This window comes from Pseudorasbora parva, chromosome 21 (genome assembly GCF_024679245.1).
Source record: "Pseudorasbora parva isolate DD20220531a chromosome 21, ASM2467924v1, whole genome shotgun sequence".
Classification (NCBI taxonomy): Eukaryota; Metazoa; Chordata; class Actinopteri; order Cypriniformes; family Gobionidae; genus Pseudorasbora; species Pseudorasbora parva.
The window spans coordinates 21,022,871-21,042,997 of record NC_090192.1 but is presented as its reverse complement, the minus strand read 5'-3'; the positions used below and the strand labels follow the sequence as shown (position 1 = coordinate 21,042,997).

Here is a 20,127-nt window from a genome sequence, read left to right as displayed (position 1 = left end):
ATGATACACTATAGAAACAGATATGCGGAGAGCCACCCTGGAATTGCTCCAGCCTGCTGGAAGGGGTGGGATGTGTCAGTGATGAATAGGAGTTTTCCTTCTCTCTGTTGTTAAAACCAGCTGTTTTCTCCCTGACGTCTGGCAGTGGATCTCAGGGCCTTGAGGAAAAGAACAGACTCCTTTTGGGACAGAATGGTCTGGGTCAACAAGACAATGAAGCATACAGCGTTACAATGTCATGTTTGTTGCTGAATTATAAATCAGCTCTTGGACAAGGAGGTTTGACAGAGTCCTGGCAAAAGTCAGTGTAAAGTGATTGATTATCTGTGAGAATCCCCTCTTCCAGATTGAGGAGCCTTGACATGAGATATTAGATAAAAGAAAAGCTTCGGTGCCAGTCACCATGAGATACTAACATTGATTTTTAAGTGCAACTGATGGATTGATTGAAGCTTTCTGGTCATTTTCAGTCCCATTGGCACAGTTAACATTGGCAATTGGTGTTTAAAATTATATTTATGTCTAGATTTTGACAGTCTTGTGAAAAATGCACAAGTTGCTCTGCAGAGGGTTTTGCACATTGTCTATGGGTTGCGCTGTGGTTTTCTATGTTATGTAACATCTTAGGGATGCTTGCCAAGTTTAACTCCAGCATGCTTACACAGGCCCTAAACATAACAGGATGGAAGGAGGAACAGAGGGAAAGAGAGGCATTGCTTTGCATTAACTAGACACAACCCACAGCTGGGCTTAATGCTACAGCAGCCCCTTGTTTTATCTAGACATCTTCTGACTTGCATACTAACATGTCAGGCAAATCATAACACCAGAAAACGCACCATGCTTGTTGTGGTGTTGATGATAAAATGACAACATGGTTGACAAGAGGATGAATGGATATTCCAGGAACAGGGAAACTTCCTAGAATTTTCTGGCTTAGTTAAGAAAGAAGTATGTACTTGCAGGCACGGGCATAACTTCTGGTAATAAAGTGGCCTTTATACACTCTAAAAAATGCTGGGTTAAAAACAACCCAAGTTGGGTTGAAACTGCACCAACCCAACAATTGGGTTGTTTTAACCCAATGGTTGAGTTGTTTTAACCCAGTGGTTGGGTTAAATGTTGCTTAAGACAAACCCAGTTGCTGGGTAAGAACAACTCAAACCATTGGGTTAAAACAACCCAATTGTTGGGTTGGTGCAGTTTCAACCCAACTTGGGTTGTTTTTAACCCAGCCTTTTTTAGAGTGTAAGATTACATCAAGGTTAGAGCTTTGATTTATTTGGTTTGTTCAAAGAAAGTATGCCAGAACCAATAATGCACTCATGTCCTAGAGCTATAAAAAGTGCTTTGTCAGCTAGACATCCTCAGTGATGCTTCCAATGCACCAAATCTGCATACAGCTAACCCATCAATGATCATATCATGGTCACAATTTCACACAGATAGATAGATATATTAAAGCATTTTTATGTTAGCATTTTGTCATGTCATTAATTTGTTTAGAGCATGAGAAAAAAATGGGGGGAAAACATTTTGGAAAAATTAGGTTTCTAAATTTATTTTTAGGTTTCAGGATTGTTTTAACCAAACTTTGTTTGAAGATGATTCTAAACTTTATATATTTCTATACTGAAAGATATAATGGAATCGATTGCCCATTGCATTGAATGGGAAACCAAATTTATGGCCATTTTACCCACAAATGGGATTTCCAATACAATGTATCTATACATGATATCAAATTTGAATATTAGTGTGTTCTTGGGGCAACATGTAATGGAAAAAAAGTGTAATAATGGGCTTAATAATTGGCATCATTCGTAATAATATCTAATATTTCACAGGTATATTGATGTATATTTTTTCTTTTTCACTTGCTGTCTTCCAACACGGCTGATAAACATGATTTAAGTCCCAGCGTCATAGAAACCCCATAACATTTTCCTGAGATGTTAGTTTGTGACAAAAAAAATGGAAAATTAGTCAGATTTAAAAATGATCATATTTTTATAAGTGCGCTAAATTTGATCACCAAATGAACGTCCAAGAAGAAGTTGCCGTCGTGGTGAAACCTCTAAATATTTGGTAACCCTGAATGTGATAGTAAAATATATTAAAATAGTAAACAACTATTTTAAATTGTAATAATTTTTTACGAAATTGTTTTACTGTACTTTTGATTAAGATACTCAGGAGATGGAAAAAACTAGCTTGTGCTTGGTTATCTTGAGCGATATTGATGTGTATAAATTAGGTTTATTGTTTGTGTTTAAGCTTCATAACAAAAACGGAAGAAAACAAGGGAACCACTCCTATCAACTGCTTTGTTTTTGTCTGTCCTCGTAATTCCAGCTCTTTGGCTGAATTGATAGCATTCACTGACTCATTGACATATCAATGGTTGTAAGTTGATTGCTCATGATTATATACAGAGAGCACCTTTTGTCACAAACCAGATTGGATCCATCTCAGATAACGTGTGCAAAATTTGGGTAATATATGCTTTCGCTTGTCATTAAGTCCCTGTAAAAACAGTAACATTTGAGTGTGAAGTCAGATTATAATTGTGCTTGCAAAAGTGACACATTTACAAACGACACAGAAGATAATGATCTGTGTGACAACTTAGCGACTCTCCCTTACTAGGCTAACAAGTCATGACAGGTCAGGGTTAGAAACTCAGGCGTTTCTGCAGGGATTTTCAGGTTTAAAAGAATGTGCATTCATTGTTTCATGGCAATTATTTGTGAATATTCGTAATGTCACCACAGATAAATAAAACAACCCTGTGTCTTAACCAGTTACAGTGTGACAATTTCCAGCAACAAGCAATTTCTCCACACTGAATGTGAAACTCTTACGCAATGTGCCACAATCATCCAGTCAGAGATTAATTTTTTTATGACCATTACAATAAAGTTTTTTTTTTATCCAATAACAGATATACAGAACCAATTTTTATATTTTTATTTCTGCTTTTATTTAATTTGTTTAAAATGTATTACATTTATTATTTATTAAACTTAATTTATTAATGACAATAATTTAGTAGTTATTAATGCAATTTATGTTATTCTTTCATTTCTCTTTTCAGAGTCTAAGCTCCTCTTTTCTCTCAATCACTCAGTCTAATTAGAGGATATGTGATGTAGAGTTATGAGAAGCTGTATTTTAAAACATACTGCAAAGCAGGACATTGATGATTAGGAGATATAATAAACAAAATAAACATTCCTCAAAAGCTTCATAAATCATATTTGATGCTCATATTTTAAAATGATCTTTCTAAAAGTGATGTATGGATAATAAGTAAACCTACGTTGCTTCAGTCCAGTAAGTGTTCATCTTGAAATCTTACTATCAATATAAAACTTTATCTTAAGTTTGCTTTTATAAAAGTCAGTAAAGATTTCACTACAAGTAACTTGACCTGAAGAGGACGGTTTTAGAATTACACTAAAAGGCCATTTACTTAAAAAATAAATAAACTACCAATCATAAAACAGAAGGCAGAAGATTGTGTACAACAGGTTTTTCAGCAAAGTTTTGATCATGTTGATAATTTAAAGGCCTTAGAAAAGTGAGTATCAAATATCATACAGTAGGCTTTGTAGAGTTAAAAAAATGGAAAATTATCCCATAATCTAGTGACCCTCAAGTCATCCTAGTTGTATATGACATTCTTCTTTCAGACAAATACAATTGGAGTTATATTTGAAAAGATCCTGACTCTTCCAAGCTTTATAATGGCAGTGAATGGCAGACCAAAAAGTGCTTCAGAAGGCTTCACTTCAGAAGGCCTTTATTAAACCCCTGGAGCCGTGTGGATTACTTTTAGAATGGATGGATGCACTTTTTTGGGCTTCAGATTTTGGACTGCCATTTGCTATTATAAAACTTGGAAGAGCGATGACATTTTTTAAAATAACTCCAAATGTATTTGTCTGAAAGTAGAATTTCATATACACCTAGGATGGCTTGAGGGTGAGTAAAATATTTAATAAATAATACATTTTTGGGTGAACTATCCCTTTAAGGCAACTCTAGAGTTGTAAAGCCTAGAAGGGGAAAAATACCATTTGTTTTAGATATAGTTGGATGGCACAATGTGTGAGAACGTCAAAAACTATCAAAACTAGAGTCGTGATTTGCAGAGATGCCGAAAAAGTAGGGCAGGAGGTAGAGAAGTTCAGATTAAAGGAGTTCAGAAAGATGTTATGTAACACATTCATAAAAACAGGAGAGCTTGAACGTGAACCTCTCTCTCTCTCTCTCTCTCTCTCTCTCTCTCTCTCCTCTCTCTCTCTCTCTCTCTCTCTCTTTCTCTCTCTCTCTCTCTCTCTCTCTCTCTCTCTCCTCTCTTCTCTCTCTCTCTCTTTCTCTCTCTCTCTCTCTCTCTCTCCTCTTCTCTCTCTCTCTCTCTCTCTCTCTCTCTCTCTCTCTCTCTCTCTCTCTCTCTCTTCTCTCTCTCTCTCTCTCTCTCTCTCTCTCTCTCTCTCTCTCTCTCTCTCTCTCTCTCTCTCTCTCTCTCTCTCTCTCTCTCTCTCTCTCTCTCTCTCTCTCTCTCTCTCTCTCTCTCTCTCTCTCTCCTCCCATAACCTCATTTGTTGAGCTCAATCTAACGTCCTTCCTGCACTTTAGCAGCTTATATTACTGGAGTCCAGGCAGCTGGCCTGATTTTCTGTGTGCTCTGTTTCCCGTTCCTTCAGATTTTAACTCTTATGAAAACTTAGTGGGTGCCCAATTTGGATTAAATTAAGGAGATTTGTTGTATAATCCTGTTTTGTGTGTCTGGCTTTCATGTGCTTATTATTTTGATGACTTAATGGCAGTGGGATGCCTTACGTCATTGTATAAATGAAGACTCCACGAAAACTGGTCCTCTAGGAACTCTTTTTCTGTTAGTGCTGGAAATTAAGTAGTGATGACGGTGTTTCCAGTAAGTGATTGAAAGCAGAGAGGAAAATAGCAGCAAGAAAAGTATTTTAATGTGATATAAACATCTAACCGTAAAAAGTAACTGAGTCTCAGTAAATAGGACAGCGTAGATATAATAGAAAATCAACCTCTCCATTTTGGGACTGAGAAAATGTTTTTTCATATATACTTCTAAATAATTAGTGTTTGTTATAGAAGAAATGTATGTTAATTTAATCTCAAAGCGGATGTGGCAGCTGGAAAAACTGTATCAGTTCTGTATCATAAGTTAAGTTATAATAATCAACCAGCAATGATTCTGATATTCATAACGAATTGTTTGCATTGCTTGTAATAAAAACTGCATAGCATTACTCATTTAGACCTGTCTGAGAGCTTGGTGTACTTTGGCTTTATTATCAGTGGTACTTTATTTGATAAAGGTGGTGTTTTGTTCTTTGTGGTGACTTATGGGCTTAGCATAGACTTCACTAGACTTCCTCTGTGGTCAGTCGGCACTTCGCAGTGCTGTGTCCTTCTAGTCACTGACAGCAGGAGTGTCAACTGCTGTGAATTCTCACGGAGTGATGATGATAGATATGAGCTTGTGGGCTAAAAGCAGATCACGGTAATGCTTTTGTCTCTGGGGAGTCTGTGAACTTTGTTTCTGTATAATATAAACATATGGCTGTTTATCATAAGAGCACACATTTTCATTTTTAATCGGAACGATATATATACAAAGTGGGTACGGAAAGTATTCAGTATTCAGTATAAGTACCCCCTTACATTTTTATATTACATGTTTATATTATATTTGTTATATTGCAGCCATTTTCTAAGATCATTTAAGTCCATTTTCTCATTATTGTACACACACCACCCCATATTGCCAGAAAAAAAACAGAATTGATGACATTTTTGCAGATTTAAAAAAGAAAAGAAAAACTGAAACATCACATGGTCCTGAGTATTCAGATCCTTTGCTCAGTATTTAGTTGAAATGCCCTTTTGATCTAATACAGCCATGAGTCTTTTTGGGAAACATGCAACAAGTTTTTCACACCTGGATTTGGGGATCCTCTGCCATTCCTCCTTGCAGATCCTCTCCAGTTCTGTCAGGTTGGATAGTAAACGTTGGTGTACAGCCATTTTCAGGTCTCTCCAGAGTTGCTCAATTGGGTTTAAGTCAGGGATCTTGCTGGCCATTCAAAAACAGTCACAGAGTTGTTGTGAAGCCACTCCTTCATTATTTTAGCTGTGTGCTTAGGGTCATTGTTTTGTTCGAAGGTGAACCTACGGCCAAGTCTGAGGTCTTGAGAACTCTGGAGAAGGTTTTCGTCCAGGGATTATCTTTACCTCTATTGCAACCAGTCATTCTGTCCCTGCAGCTGAAAAACACCCCCACAGCATGATGCTGCCACCACCACTATGCTTCACTGTTGGGACTGTTTTGGACGGTGATATTTTTCTCCACACATACCGCTTAGAATTAAGGCCAAAAAGTTCATCATCATGGAGTCCTTCAGGTATTTTTTAGCAAACTTTCATGTGTCTTGCACTGAGGAGAGGCTTCCATCAGGACACTCTGTCATAAAGCCCTGACTGGTGGAGGGCTGCAGTGATGATTGACTTTCTACAACTTTCTCCCATCTCCCGACTGCATCTCTGGAGCTCATCCACAGTGATCTTTAGGTTCTTCTTTTAGGGTTCCGATCGTCCCAAACGTCTTCCATTTAAGGATTGTGGAGGCCACTGTGCTCTTAGGAACCTTAAGTGCAGCAGAATTTTTTTTGTAACCGTGGCCAGATCTGTGCCATGCCATAATTCTGTCTCTGAGCTCTTCAGGCAGTTCCTTTGAACTCATGATTCTCATTTGCTCTGACATGTGCTGTGAGCTGTAAGGTCTTATATAGATAGGTGTGTGTCTTTCCTAATCAAGTCCAATCAGTATAATGAAACACAGCTGGACTCAAATAAAGGCATAGAACTATCTTAAGGATGATCAGAAGAAATGGACAGCACCTGAGGTAAATATATGAGTGTCACAGCAAAGGGTCTGGATACCTAGGACCATGTGATATTTCAGGTTTTCTTTTTTAATAAATCTTTTAAAAAAAAGTTAATTAAAAAAATATATTTTTTAAGGGGGTCTGAATACTTTCCGTACCCACTGTATACACAGTGGCCAAAAAACGTGTTTATTAAATCCTGAGTGATCTAGTTTTTTCCTGTCACCTGATTAACACATTTTAGTCACATTTTAAATTCTTAAAGGGATAGTCCCGATAGTTTCCCTTTAACTCTTTCCCCACTATTTCTTTTTATTTATGATACGACAATTCCCGGCAATCCATATTTTCACTTTTATGCGGAAAGAAGCACTATTGTCGGTAGGCACGCTGAATGTATCTTTCCGAGCGGCTCCGCATCCGAAGTTGCCATATAAAGTGGTATCGGGTGCGGTTGTATTGGGGTCGTTTCACGAGTACAAGTAGCCTACTTGAGCACAGTATCGGACAGTCACCCGAGTACTGGTATTGGTACATCCCTATTTTTTATGAAACTTCCCCACATTCAAGTATTAATTAAAAAATAATGAATCAAACTAGAATGCTTTAAAGAAGAGGTTCTGTTTTGATATATTGTATGTTCAGATTAAGTGAAGAGTTAATTGATTAACTGTTTATACTTTATCCACAAGTGTCATCCTTTTGTGTTTTGCTTTTTGGAATATTGTTTTTGTGTATGTTTGTTAGAAAATGTGCGTGAGTCATGTTTGCAAGAACTGTAGCGTGGGGATAGCGGAGGGTAACCCTATCCAGTGCTTGCACAGGTGATACCGAGCTGAATATAGAGCCTTTCGGCCAGCTGGCCTTACTATTTAAAACTGAGAGAGGACCTGGGTGGGGGGATGAAGGGGTTCGCCAACAGTCCAGTATGTGTGGTGTATGTGAGCCTGACTATTCCTGACAGGCAAACTCCTGTACTTTATCTGCCAGAAAGAAAGGAAAGGTCAAAGGAGACATGCATTCTTCCTGTGACCTCCTTCCTTCCACTCTCTCTGCTCATGTCAACGGGACTCCCGAGAGCCCCGCATGACTCCATTTATGAGAGCGACACGAGAGTTTCCCATATTAAATACCTTGTGAAATGTGAACTATGTGTTTGCTGTTAACATGTCATTATGTGAGAAGGTTGATCTGTTACTTTTTACATTAAATTTGTTCACATGATGCGCATGTGAGAAACACCAATTAGAAGCTCATAGTTTGTGAATATTTTATAAAAGAACTTGTTGTGTTCCAACACTAACAATTAGAAAAACATTTTCATGGAATTAAATGACCACAAATACATTTTCCATTCAAAAATATTATAATCCTGATAAAAGATGATCTATGATGCTTTCCACAGAAATATTAAAGGTTGACTTCATCTAAAAATTATGACTTTTGTTCATCTTTGGAACACACATGAAGATATTTATATTTAAATCCGAAAGCTTTCTGTCCCTGCATAGACAGCTACGCAACATCCACTTTGATGCTGCAAAAAGTTCATAAAGTGATAGTAAAATTAATCCACTTGAATTGAGCTGCTTAGTCCAAATGTTCCAAAGAAACTTAATCGCTTTATTTGATGGACATATTGTATTTAGGCTTTTATTCACATATAAACATTGATCAGTGAGCATAAACAGAAGCTCAACTGAACTTGCTTGATGCACGAGAACAAACCTCATTGGTTCTTGCATAAACTCAAATGTGCTGCGTAACACGAGAATGAACCTCATAGGATCTTGCAGAAGCTCAAAGGTGCTGTGTAACACACAGGAATGAGCCTCAATGGTTCTTGCATAAACTCAAACATGCTGCGTAACACGAGAATGAACCTCATTGGATCTTGCAGAAGTTCAAAGGTGCTGTGTAACGCACAGGAATGAGCCTCATTGGTTCTTGGAAGCTCAATTGTGCTGTGTAACACGATAATTAACCTCATTGGTTCTTGAGGAAGCTCAAACGTGCTGCGTAATACGAGACTGAACCTTATTGGTTCTCGTTCTTATATGTCAAGGTGTGTGTTGATGAATGTTTATATGTGAATAAAAGCCTGAATTCAGTCTTTTCATCATATAAACTGATCGAGTCTCTTCAGAAAATCAGACGGAAAGCTTTCATATTTCATCAAAAATATCTTAATTTGTGTTTCCGAAAATGAACGAATGTCTTACAGGTTTGGAAGGACTTGAGGGTGAGAATTTTCACTTTTGGATGAACTAAACCTTAACAAGTTTTCAACTGATAATAATATTTAAAAAAAAATCTTGAGCACCAAATCAACATATTAGAATGATTTCTGAAGGATCATCTGATACTGAAAACTGGAGTAATGAAAGCCCAATTAAATATTTAAAACTGTAATAAATCTATTAAGTGGTTGGTTTGGGTTTTGATCCAATGAAATGGAGCTGAGTGGGTGAATGGGGGTATGCCAGATTGTAGAGCGTAAACGAGAGCCAACAGCTGAGCTAAAGCGAGCATTCATTGGCACTCAGCGGACCCTCCTCTGTGTTGGAGGGTGAGAGACACGCTGTTCTCTGAATGTCTTCTGCTGAGTGCAGAGCAGGCTCTGTGCTCTGCCATCTTCACCTTTTTGTGCATTTTCTTCAATTTCTGCCTCTGCGTGACGCAGTTGCAGAGCCTCTGCAACCACCTTTAAGAATAAAAACAGGATCAGATTTTGGATGAGGAAGAAACCAGGTGGAAGCTGTCTGTTCTTCATTTCTGTGATTTGAAAGGCTGTAAATACTGTTGTTGTGGATTAACATACCTTGCACCGAGCTTTCCATTTTCAATGGAATATCAGTTTCGACTTTAAAACATTTGCAGAGACTTTCAACACTGGATCCAAACATGCTGGACACAAACCACTGTCTTCACATTGATACTTCCTCTTTTGAGGATCAACCCATCCAAAATGGCCAGGAAAAGATGTCTCTGATTTTGGACTGTGACAGAAATGCATATCATAGCCTCAAAGAAGGTGGGCATTGCTATTTTTATACTTTTATAGAGTATAAATAAAACACCCTCCAGGTTCGTGACTCAATACCTTGAATTTAGCTTTATTATTTGCACATCCCGAGTCTCAATTAGTCAGACCTGATTATTCTAGAGTCTTAGTGGTGAGATCACCCCAGCTGCTCGTACAGAGCCAAGAGTGAGCACCGGTTGACCTGCAAACTGTGCCAGGCCTTTGGATTTTGAGGATGGTCAGCAAGAGGCACATTTAATTAAGACCCTAGACGCACAGGCTCTTGGATTAACCCAGTTGTCTGCATGATTTGAGTTTTTCCCCCTTTTGTTTCAAGATCTGGATGTTGACACCACACTTTCCTGGTCTCCCACAGAATTTTCCAGGCTGGCAAAGAGAGGATTGTGAGAGTGTCGGCATTTAAAAGTGTCTTATTGATTTACAGTATCAGGCCAGGTTCTTGGAGAGGTGCGAGTGGGCTTGTGTTTCTTCTTCAGTAGCTACAAAAATAGTGCTTAGCCGCACTAAGGAGTGGGTGGTCAAAAACAGCTGTTAAAATGAAGTGAGAAAAGGAAGAATTTAGAATAAATAGTGGAACTTTTGGTATTCAATTTGCAAGTGAGAACCCGGAGTGGGTGTTCTGGGATTTTATGAGAACTTGTGACAAAAAGAGGTTCTAATTTAAAAGCGCAGGATTCACATCCTCACAAGTGATCGGCAAAATGCCAGAAAATAGTTTGGTCTCCTTACACCCTTAGAAATAAAGTTTTAAAGTGAATGGTACGGTTTGGCATGCTGAACTGCAGTAATTGAGGCGTAGACAATGTTCTGGTTTCATGATTCGCAGACGTAGTGGCTGTGAAGGTCGTCAGAACAGCTGACAAATGCACACAAAGCACTGCCATGTGGATGATGATGTCATTGTGTCGGGCTTGACAGGTGCTCACTTGCCTCTAAAGCGTCCCGGGATGCCATCAATACTCATGAGCCACATCCCTTACTATGTGACATTTGACATATTGGTTCTGTAACGGCTTCTTTTCACTGAACAAAGCAATAACAACAAATCTCAAAAGCTATCTACACACACCACCCTTTTTATAGTCATTGAGCAACTTACTCAATGTGTTGGGCCAGCATGCAAGTTCCTGATTTGGAGAACGCCTATTGCCTCTCGTTTAAAAAAGGTTGAGTGTGATGAAACGGGAAGTATGAAAACCACCCAAACAACCATAAAATTTACAGTCCCTCCCCTCAGAGTTCACACTTTAGTTAGTTAGAAACCGAAAGAGGGCCGGTTGAGTTCTTGTGTTGTCCGTGTTATAGTCATCTGGCTGCAGCCGTCTGTCTTTCTCTGTATCTGAACACTTTTCCTCTCTCCCCATGCAGTTCTTCAGCTCAAACTACAACAAAGAAGGACCCGAGAGGAGCTGGTCAGCCAAGGAATCATGCCTCGTAAGTCACATTTCATTTGAAATTATGTCGAGCATCACAGACATTTGCATATGTGGATGTACTTGCTGCAAATGCAGATTGCAATGCATTATGTCATTAATTAGGGGAATATTTTTGCATATATAATTGCTCCCAAAAGTATTTAGACACTTAAGTCATGCTTAAAAATGAATGTCTGCACTTTAAAAATACAATATTATGCTTTGGGATGTTGTGAAGTAAACATTTTACAAAGAAGAACACTAATAAAGTACATAATATACTTGAAAAATGTACTTTTTCAAGTATATGCAAAATGCATCCACAATGACATGCAGACTCCTGGGATGGGAACGTGTTACTATTTGCTGGTATGCCAATAAGTTGCTGTTGTGGTGCTGCTATAGCCACAAGTATTTCATGTAGGGAAGGATATTGCAACATTCAAATTAAATTTTTCATCAGTGCTTATGTAGAAATCAACACCCATTCAGTTATTAAACTATTTATGATTCTGCCAGTATATGCATTATTATGCATATTGATGGGGAAAAAAACAGGGGGCTCCAGCAGGCATTAATTGATGGGACAGTCCACTAGCTGTGGTCTGGCATGTCCTCTATAGAAGATTTGACTCTGTTTGCTAACATAGTCATTGTGAAAGGGTTGTTGTGTTATCAGGTGGATCTAGTTCCCCTATTGTTTCCACTTCCTTATTCTGTGTTCTGCTCATCAGGCAAGAGGATTTGCAGTCTTCACACTGATGCCTCTGTAGGAAGGAGGAAGTGCAGCCCTTGCTTTGCTCTTTAAAAGCATCAGCCAAAAATGAACTGTTTAGTTAGCTTTATATAGCACTAAACATTTACGTTACAATATTCCTAATAGCACCATTTTTTGCAAGACACTAAGTGACATGCACATTTTCATGGCTCATGTCAAATCCCAAAACCCTCCATTACAGCACACATAAACCAGCAGGATTATATTAATATTTTTACTTAAAGCAACTGTATGAGGGGAGCTGACACATTATGTGTCCAGTGACTTTATCAAAGATTTTAGATTAAAATTGATATTGAATGTGTAAGGGAAAGTTTATACTTTTATTTTATAGACTATATTGTTTTATTTCAGAGCCCACTGCACTGATTTGTAGTGTCCCCTATTATAAACCATCAAAAGCTTGTGGTTGTAAGATATTTAAAATAAGTCTCTAATGCTGCATTTTTCAAAAAAAAATGTATTACAATTTAAACTGTTCTATTTTATTATGTTTTAAAATGTAATTTATTCCTTTTATGCTAAACATTTTTTAGCATCCAGCAGTCTTCAGTGTCACCTTCTGATATAATTTTAATATGCTTAAAAATTGCAACTGTATCTGTACAGTACTGTGTGAAATTGTGAACTTCTCTTGCACAGAGACCAGATGATCATTGCTAACTCTAGCTTGTGGTTTTGGAAATTTCATTAATTTAGTTACCCAAGCTTAGCTGTTACATCACATTCTTGCTCTGTGTTATCCCTTTCACATTACAGCTCAGTCATATGTGCAATTTTCTCTTGTTGTTTTTTTATTATTATAATTTTCAACCTTATTTGAGAAATACTATCTACTGTTGTAGTAGTGAATATATACTGCACATCCACTTTACTAGTAAACTTTACTACCAATAGAAGTTGTTTAATTTATATAGCGCCTTTCCACAAGCCCAAAGATGCCTAATAAAGGTAGTTGAACAACATTCAGTGTACAAACAAATACAAGGGCAAAATGTAATAATTGAAAATGCATTTCAAACAAATACATTTTGAGTTGGGACTTAAAGGCAGATAGAGAGGAGATATTTAGAAGAGAGGGGGGTAGTAAATTCCAGAGTGGGAGCGGTAACACAAAAGGATCGTCCACCTATAGTAGAAAGCCAGAATCTACAAACGGACAATAGGCCATGGTCAGATGATCTTATAGACCGGGTGGGCAGGTATGGGTGGAGTAGATCTGATAGATAAAGATTTCCATTTAGAGCCTTAAAGGTTAAAAGGAGTACTTTAAAATGAATACATGATGCAACTGGTAACCAGTGAGGATCATGGAGAAGGGATGGTATGTGGGAACTACGTCTAGTAGAGGTCAGCATTCTCACATCTGCATTTTGTCCATATTGTAGCATTTTAATACTTTTTTTGGTAAGCCATTTATTAAGGTATTACAGTAATCCAAACGAGACGTTAATAGTGCATGAACAAGGGTTTCTGCATCTGTCAGATTGAGGGACAAGCAGAGATGTGCAATATTACGCAGGTGATATAAGGAGTTTTTAACAATGGAAGCGATATGAGAAACAAATAAAAGAGACGAATCCAATAAAACACCAAGATTACATACAGGGGAGGAGGGTTTGACATGAACCCCATCTATGTCAAAGGACATGTCCATTCTGTTTATAGGTTTGGTGGAGTCATTCAGAATTATTTCGATTTTGCTGTTATTTTATTTAAGAAAGTTCGGAGCCATTCAGTGTTTAATTTCTCTAAAACATGCGGAAAGTGAGTTGGGCAGAATTGTAATATCAGAGGAGGCGATAAGACAGATTTGGACTGCATGAGCATAACAATGAAAACAAAGTCCAAACTTGCATATGATATCACCAAGAGTAAATAAAAAGTAACAGACCAAGAACTGAACCTTGTGGAACACCATGTATTTTGTTGAGTTTGAGTTGTGGTGGACTTACCAATGTAGGAATACTGTAAAATGACTTGGTAGCAAAAAATTTAAATGAGTAAAGAGTAAAAAAAAAAAAAAACTATTTATATCTTTTAAAATATATTTATTTTGATATCCCAAGTACATTTTCATTAATGCAGTTGGACACACGCACTTGCTGTTATTACACTGAACTCCCTTTGTTCTTTCAGCAGATGATTTGAAACAGCCCGATATAATTGGATGTTCTCCTTTTTAACGTATGACCTTTCAGTATGACCTTTAATGAATAGTTTTACGTTCTCCTTATGTAGTTCCCCGATATCAAATACGATTCAATGTTGGCACAGATGGGTACAGATACATGGGTATTTGAATTCCTGAAAGTCATAGCAGTGATTAAAAGATAACAGAAAACACCATATGTATTGGGCAGCTGTTTAGAGTGGTTTAGCTCACACAGGAAATGTTCTGCTGTTTTTACTCCATCTCCCGCACCCAATCTTAAATACTCTGCTGATTAATCTATCGAGTGCCTGACAGTCACAACAACCAATATGCACATCAGTCCCTGTGGCTGAACATCAGAAAGTAAGACCTTCTCTGTTTCTGTACACAGCTCTGAAGAGTCCAGCTGCCTTCCACGAACAGAGGAAAAGTCTGGAGAGAGCACGCGTGAGTGAATTTATCTCTTATTCCTTTTAAAACAAAGAATTCACTTTCTCCTCATCATTAATGGACAATTTTGTTGAAACACAACTTTTTTCTCTTTTACTATTGCAGACTGAGGATTACCTGAAGAGAAAGATCAGGAGTCGGCCAGAGAGGTCAGAACTGGTCAGGATGCACATCCTAGAAGGTGAGTGTTACATCATTTCTTTTAAATATGAAAATAGAGTAATATTAAATGATTACCACATTTCTGTCATGACAATTCTCAGAGAGATTGACATGGTAATGGATATGGCAATGTTAGATTTGCTACTGCCATTTACAGACATTGCTGTGAGCATGTAAGACATATACATGAAATAACCCCTGTAGCAGGTCTATACAGGTGGAACTGGGGAAGGCGGAGGATTTCTGAAAGTGCTCTGCAATGTAGACTGCTAACAGCAACACTACTAGCATTTGTTAGAATGTTTTGACCGCTGTGCTATGTAAATGATGATACAATCTCTACCAAATGAGTTAAGGACCTATCAACCTGTGCCATCTAGAGTGTAATGCAAGAACTTGTTATTTATTTTAATTAATGTAATCTGCAAGTCATGTTTCTGTTATGTAAATTCTGCTTCTTGCAATGGACCCTTTTCACAGACTGTTGATACGCTTACATCATAAATCAAAAGTTTCAGAAACCTAGTTAACGTGGGTGTTTTAACACAAAGGTTTGAGGGAGTGATGGCAAATTTGACATCTTTAGCTCCTCTAACTACTGTAATCAATCCCTCAATATTTTTTTCCTCTTTTTATTTTGCTATTGGAAGAAAAAGGTATATCTTTGCTGTAGTTTCTTTAGAAGTTTATCCAACTATGACAACTTCTGCAACATCTTGACCTGTTCAGAAGTGAAGGAGATGTCTGTAACTTTTATATTGTTTAGTATTTTTTTCCATTTATGTTATCAGAGAAACCGGTAGCTGATATGAAAAAAGTACTAGTGGAGTTAGTAGACTCTTATATGGGAATTTAGGTACTATTTACATAGAAGGAAGTGATTCACATGTTAATGATTACATTTGTTTTACCCGCAGAGACTTCAGCCGAGCCCTCACTGCAGGCCAAGCAGCTGAAGCTAAAGAGAGCTCGATTGGCAGACGATCTCAATGATAAGATCTCCCACCGCCCTGGTCCCATCGAGCTTATCCACAAGAACATCCTCCCTGTGCACACGCTCATTGGTTAGTCTATAACCTCTGTCACAAACAGAGTTTATGCTGCACGCACTTTTAAAGCAATGTCAGCTTTATTGGTGTTGCTGTTTAAGCACCATAAGCATTTTCTTCCCAAATGACAACAATGAAAATCTTATTATTTGCAAAAACGAAAGGAGAAAACTTTTGCTACATTTCCCGTCAATAAAAGTCAATTTGTTCACTTAATAGATTTGCTCACATTGATTCGTTCACAACCCAAATACTACCGAATCTGTTACCACAAAACGCAATTTTTTATTTGAGTTTTTACCATTATTGATTTCTATGAAGTGTATCTATGCACATATCAGATTACTAATTTCTTGTGTGTGTTATCAGGTACAGAGTCTCCAAAGGGTGAGAGCTCCTCATTGGATGAGGACAGTAGTGATGCGCTGTCACCGGATCCCCAGTGCAGTCAGGACTCTCCGTTGGGTCTTGCCCCTCAACACTCCCCCTCTGATATGCTGAATATGAATGGAGACCTCTCACCTACTCAGGTATATTCCGGATTCAGTTGTTCAAAATTAGATAAATGGAATATTTATTTTGTATTTTCAGAAAATTCTGTCATGTTGTTGCAAACCTGTATGACTTACTTTCTTCTGTGAAACACAAATAGTCTACATAAATTTAGCAGAATGGTCAATGTTTTGTTTTTTATTAAATTTGCATCGTCCCTTTAAATTGGCTCATTATTCTGCATCACAAAGGAACAAATGCAGAGTTGAGGACAATGTAAGAAATTCATTTAAGATCGCATAGCGTATTTAACCAGTGTATATATCATAGTTCCTCACTCAGGCCCCACCTCCTTTACTTGTTGCGTCCGATGCCTCTCCGCCACAGAATCTGACCAGTGAAACTAACATGACGCACTCTTCCCGTCCACCGACGGGACATGCAAAGGTAAGGCAAAAGCCACCAAACCTATCATTAGTTTCATTTTTTAGTATAAACCACTGAAAATATTTCTTTACTCATGGTTTTTTTTTTTTGTTTCTTTGCTTTTTCTAAACCACAAGCAGCAGTCCAAGTCCAGCACAGATCGAGCTTCCCATCGATCCAAGAAACCCAAAGATAACAAGCCCAAAGTGAAGAAACTCAAATATCACCAGTATATCCCACCTGACCAGAAGAACGACCGGGAGCCTCCTCCTCAGTTGGACTCTTCATATGCCAAGATCCTCCACCAGCAGCAGCTATTCCTTCAGCTTCAGATCATTAACCAGCAACAGCAGCACTACAACTACCACACTATCTTACCCGCCCCTCCAAAGTGAGTACAACCACACGGTATATGGATTTATTTTACTGTGTTGTGTATGTGCACATGATGTCTGGGTATGGGGTTGGTAATCTGTATTTTAATTAAATCTCGCGTTCACCAAGGCTGCATTTATTTAAACAAAAATGCATTAAAAACAGTAATATTACAAACTTGTATTGCAATTTTAAATAACTGTCTATTGTAAAAAAAAAATTAAATAAAATATATTGCTCTGACACCAAAGCTGAATTTTTAGCATCCATTACTCTAGTCTTCAGTGTCACATGATCCTTCAGATCGTTATTTATTATCAATGTTTAAAACAGTTCTGCTGATTTTTTTATTAACCCATTTTTTAAAAAGATTTTATTGATAAGTAGAAAGATCAAGAGAACAGCATTTATTGCATCCCCGCTGCATAAAATTATGAATTTAATTATAATATATAATTATTAAAGGGATACTCCACCTCCTTTTCATATTAAACTGTTATTCCTTTAACTAATGGGTCCTGTACACTGCGATTTTTCAAAATCCATTGTGAATGTCGCTGGTCAGACTGTACCAACATGCTCCCCGATGTAAGCCATGTCACACTAAGATCTCAGTTGTCATTAATGTCAGACTGTACAATAGTTAAGGAACGCTAAAAACGGACACATGCATGAAAACTCATCCATTCTTTAATATCATCAATGAATGACGCGTTCAGTGACCATGCATTACACGCAGGACTGAAATGGTGGCCACAAATACTTTCTAGCTCTCGTTTTAGTCATAATTTTTCTTGAAAAACTGAGATATTTGACGATCGTCACACTGTTGGATTGTGCGCCAAATCTTCTGACACTGCCAGAATTTTGTCTGAGGTCAAATTTGATTGCAACAGTCATTAATCGGCTGCCGGTGAACATGTCAAACTAACGATCAAAGACGTCAGCTTTTAGCCTTGGATCACATGAATCTTTTGGGATTTGCAAAGTTTGTCTTATACGGCCAAATCGTGGGCAAAAAGTGCACCCCGCTTACGCCCGTTTCACACATACTCCGTCTGCAGTGCGTGTGCGTTGCGTATTTCTTTCCATACCCATGTTAACGGATGACAGCTTTCACACTGCACGCGGATGCTGTCCGTCAGTCCGTTCCAGGTGCGTTGCGTCTGCAGCAGTGCAGCGATCGTTTTCGTATCGAATCACCTGCAGGATTTCTTTTAAAAGGGTTTTAAAACTAAAGAAAGGACGAGAGTTGGCTGTTTTTGAATGGTCTATTGTAAGTTTCTAATTTAAAATGTTTGAATTACTTTTCACACAAATTAAACACAACAGGGAGTGCGGATCCTGCAACGCAACACGCACCGCATGCACTGCAGACGGATTATGTGTGAAACGGGCGTTAAGATGATTTTATACAAACCTCTCTCTTCTCAGTGCGTGCCTCTGATGCACGGTGACATTTTGATAGCACTTAGCTTAGCCCACTAAGCCCAAAAACAGAGATCAAATTAGAAGCCTGAAAAATCCTCTCCTCCTGGTTATAACTAGTGTGTTTTATGTCATAGATCAAAACGTGAAAATACTTAGAAGCTTTGGTAACCACAGACCTTATTTCCAGCGATTTAGCAAAAACCCATTCAAAAAACCCATAGACTTTAGAGCGAGGGAACCAGAAGTGCTAAAATGCTAACTCACTTTTCGGCATTTGGCCTACAAAGTGACGTCATAACTTCGGCACACTATTGATGGAAATGAGAGGGGGAAGGGAGGGGGAGATGTGAGGGAGGATTTTTCAGCCATGACTTTTTACTGCTTAGAAAAGCGCCACGTTTTATTTTATGTCACCATACTAGGTCGTTCAACTATTTGTGTAACTGTATTTAAATAGGGAAACGTGGAGGTGTTTGGTCGCTTCTAACTTGATCTATGGTTGGTACGATAGTGAATGAACTGGGCTTAGTGGGCTAAGCTAAATGCTTTCAGAATGTCACTGCGTGTCAGAGCGATTAAGTGCATGCACTGAGGCGAGAGAGGTATGTATCAACTCCTCTTAGTTAAAGGAATAACATAGTTTATTTTTACTTTTGAACAGTGGTATATGTTTTCTAGAGCAGTGGTTCCGGGGTTGGTCATGACCCAAAAAAGGCTCACAGATCTATGTTGATTCTCACAAAACATTTCAATTTATATGCAAATAATAAAATGTAACTAACCATAAAATCATGCATAATTATGATGACAATGTAAACAGACAAACCTATATAAGATAGAACAAAATATGATCCAGAGTACTTTAAATACAGGTTACATAATCTGGGTTCTGAAGCAAAGCCGCCATTCTAGAGAAGAGTAGACACAACTAACTGATTTGACTATAAAACAAAAATAAATCTGTTCGATTCCAGACTTCCTGCTGAAAAGCAGCAACCATCCACCAGTCTGGGCCCCTCCTCCTCCCAGACTATTTCCACAAGCTCGACAGTCTCCTCCAATCAGAATGGACCTAATCGTCAGAGCCAGCCTACAGCGGGGGGAGCTAAACCCAGCACTTTGCCTGCAAATCTGGATGAATTCAAAGTGGGTAACAGTTTCATTAAAGCAATAACAGTGACTACTTATTTTGTCTTTAGCATTTATTTATTTTTAAATATTAAAGGGTCAGTCCACCCAAAAAGTAAAATGCTGTAATACCTAACTCATTTGCTTACGTTCAAAACCCATAAGACCTTCGTTCATCTTCAGAACACAAATGAAGATATTTTTGATGAAATCCGAAAGCTTTCTGATCCCTCAATAGACAGCAATGTAATTTAACACTTTCACTTTTCGAACCTGAGACTGACACAG

At 38.0% G+C, this 20,127-nt stretch overlaps 1 protein-coding gene across 5 annotated transcripts in view; it reads left to right on the top strand.

Moving 5' to 3' along the window:
• The window catches only part of mrtfab (myocardin related transcription factor Ab), a 50,616-nt gene that overhangs the window by 20,803 nt on the left and 9,686 nt on the right, over positions 1 to 20,127 (top strand). For 2 of the 5 annotated variants that reach the window (XM_067430559.1, XM_067430561.1), the window contains 8 exons: positions 11,347 to 11,412; positions 14,718 to 14,773; positions 14,882 to 14,957; positions 15,856 to 16,002; positions 16,357 to 16,517; positions 16,810 to 16,926; positions 17,043 to 17,296; positions 19,686 to 19,857. In XM_067430559.1, coding sequence (XP_067286660.1) covers positions 11,347 to 11,412; positions 14,718 to 14,773; positions 14,882 to 14,957; positions 15,856 to 16,002; positions 16,357 to 16,517; positions 16,810 to 16,926; positions 17,043 to 17,296; positions 19,686 to 19,857 — 1,049 coding nt within the window. Of the gene's footprint in view, positions 1 to 9,510; positions 9,967 to 11,346; positions 11,413 to 14,717; positions 14,774 to 14,881; positions 14,958 to 15,855; positions 16,003 to 16,356; positions 16,518 to 16,809; positions 16,927 to 17,042; positions 17,297 to 19,685; positions 19,858 to 20,127 lie in introns of those variants that run through there. The other 3 variants (XM_067430557.1, XM_067430560.1, XM_067430558.1) reach the window with 3 other exon arrangements.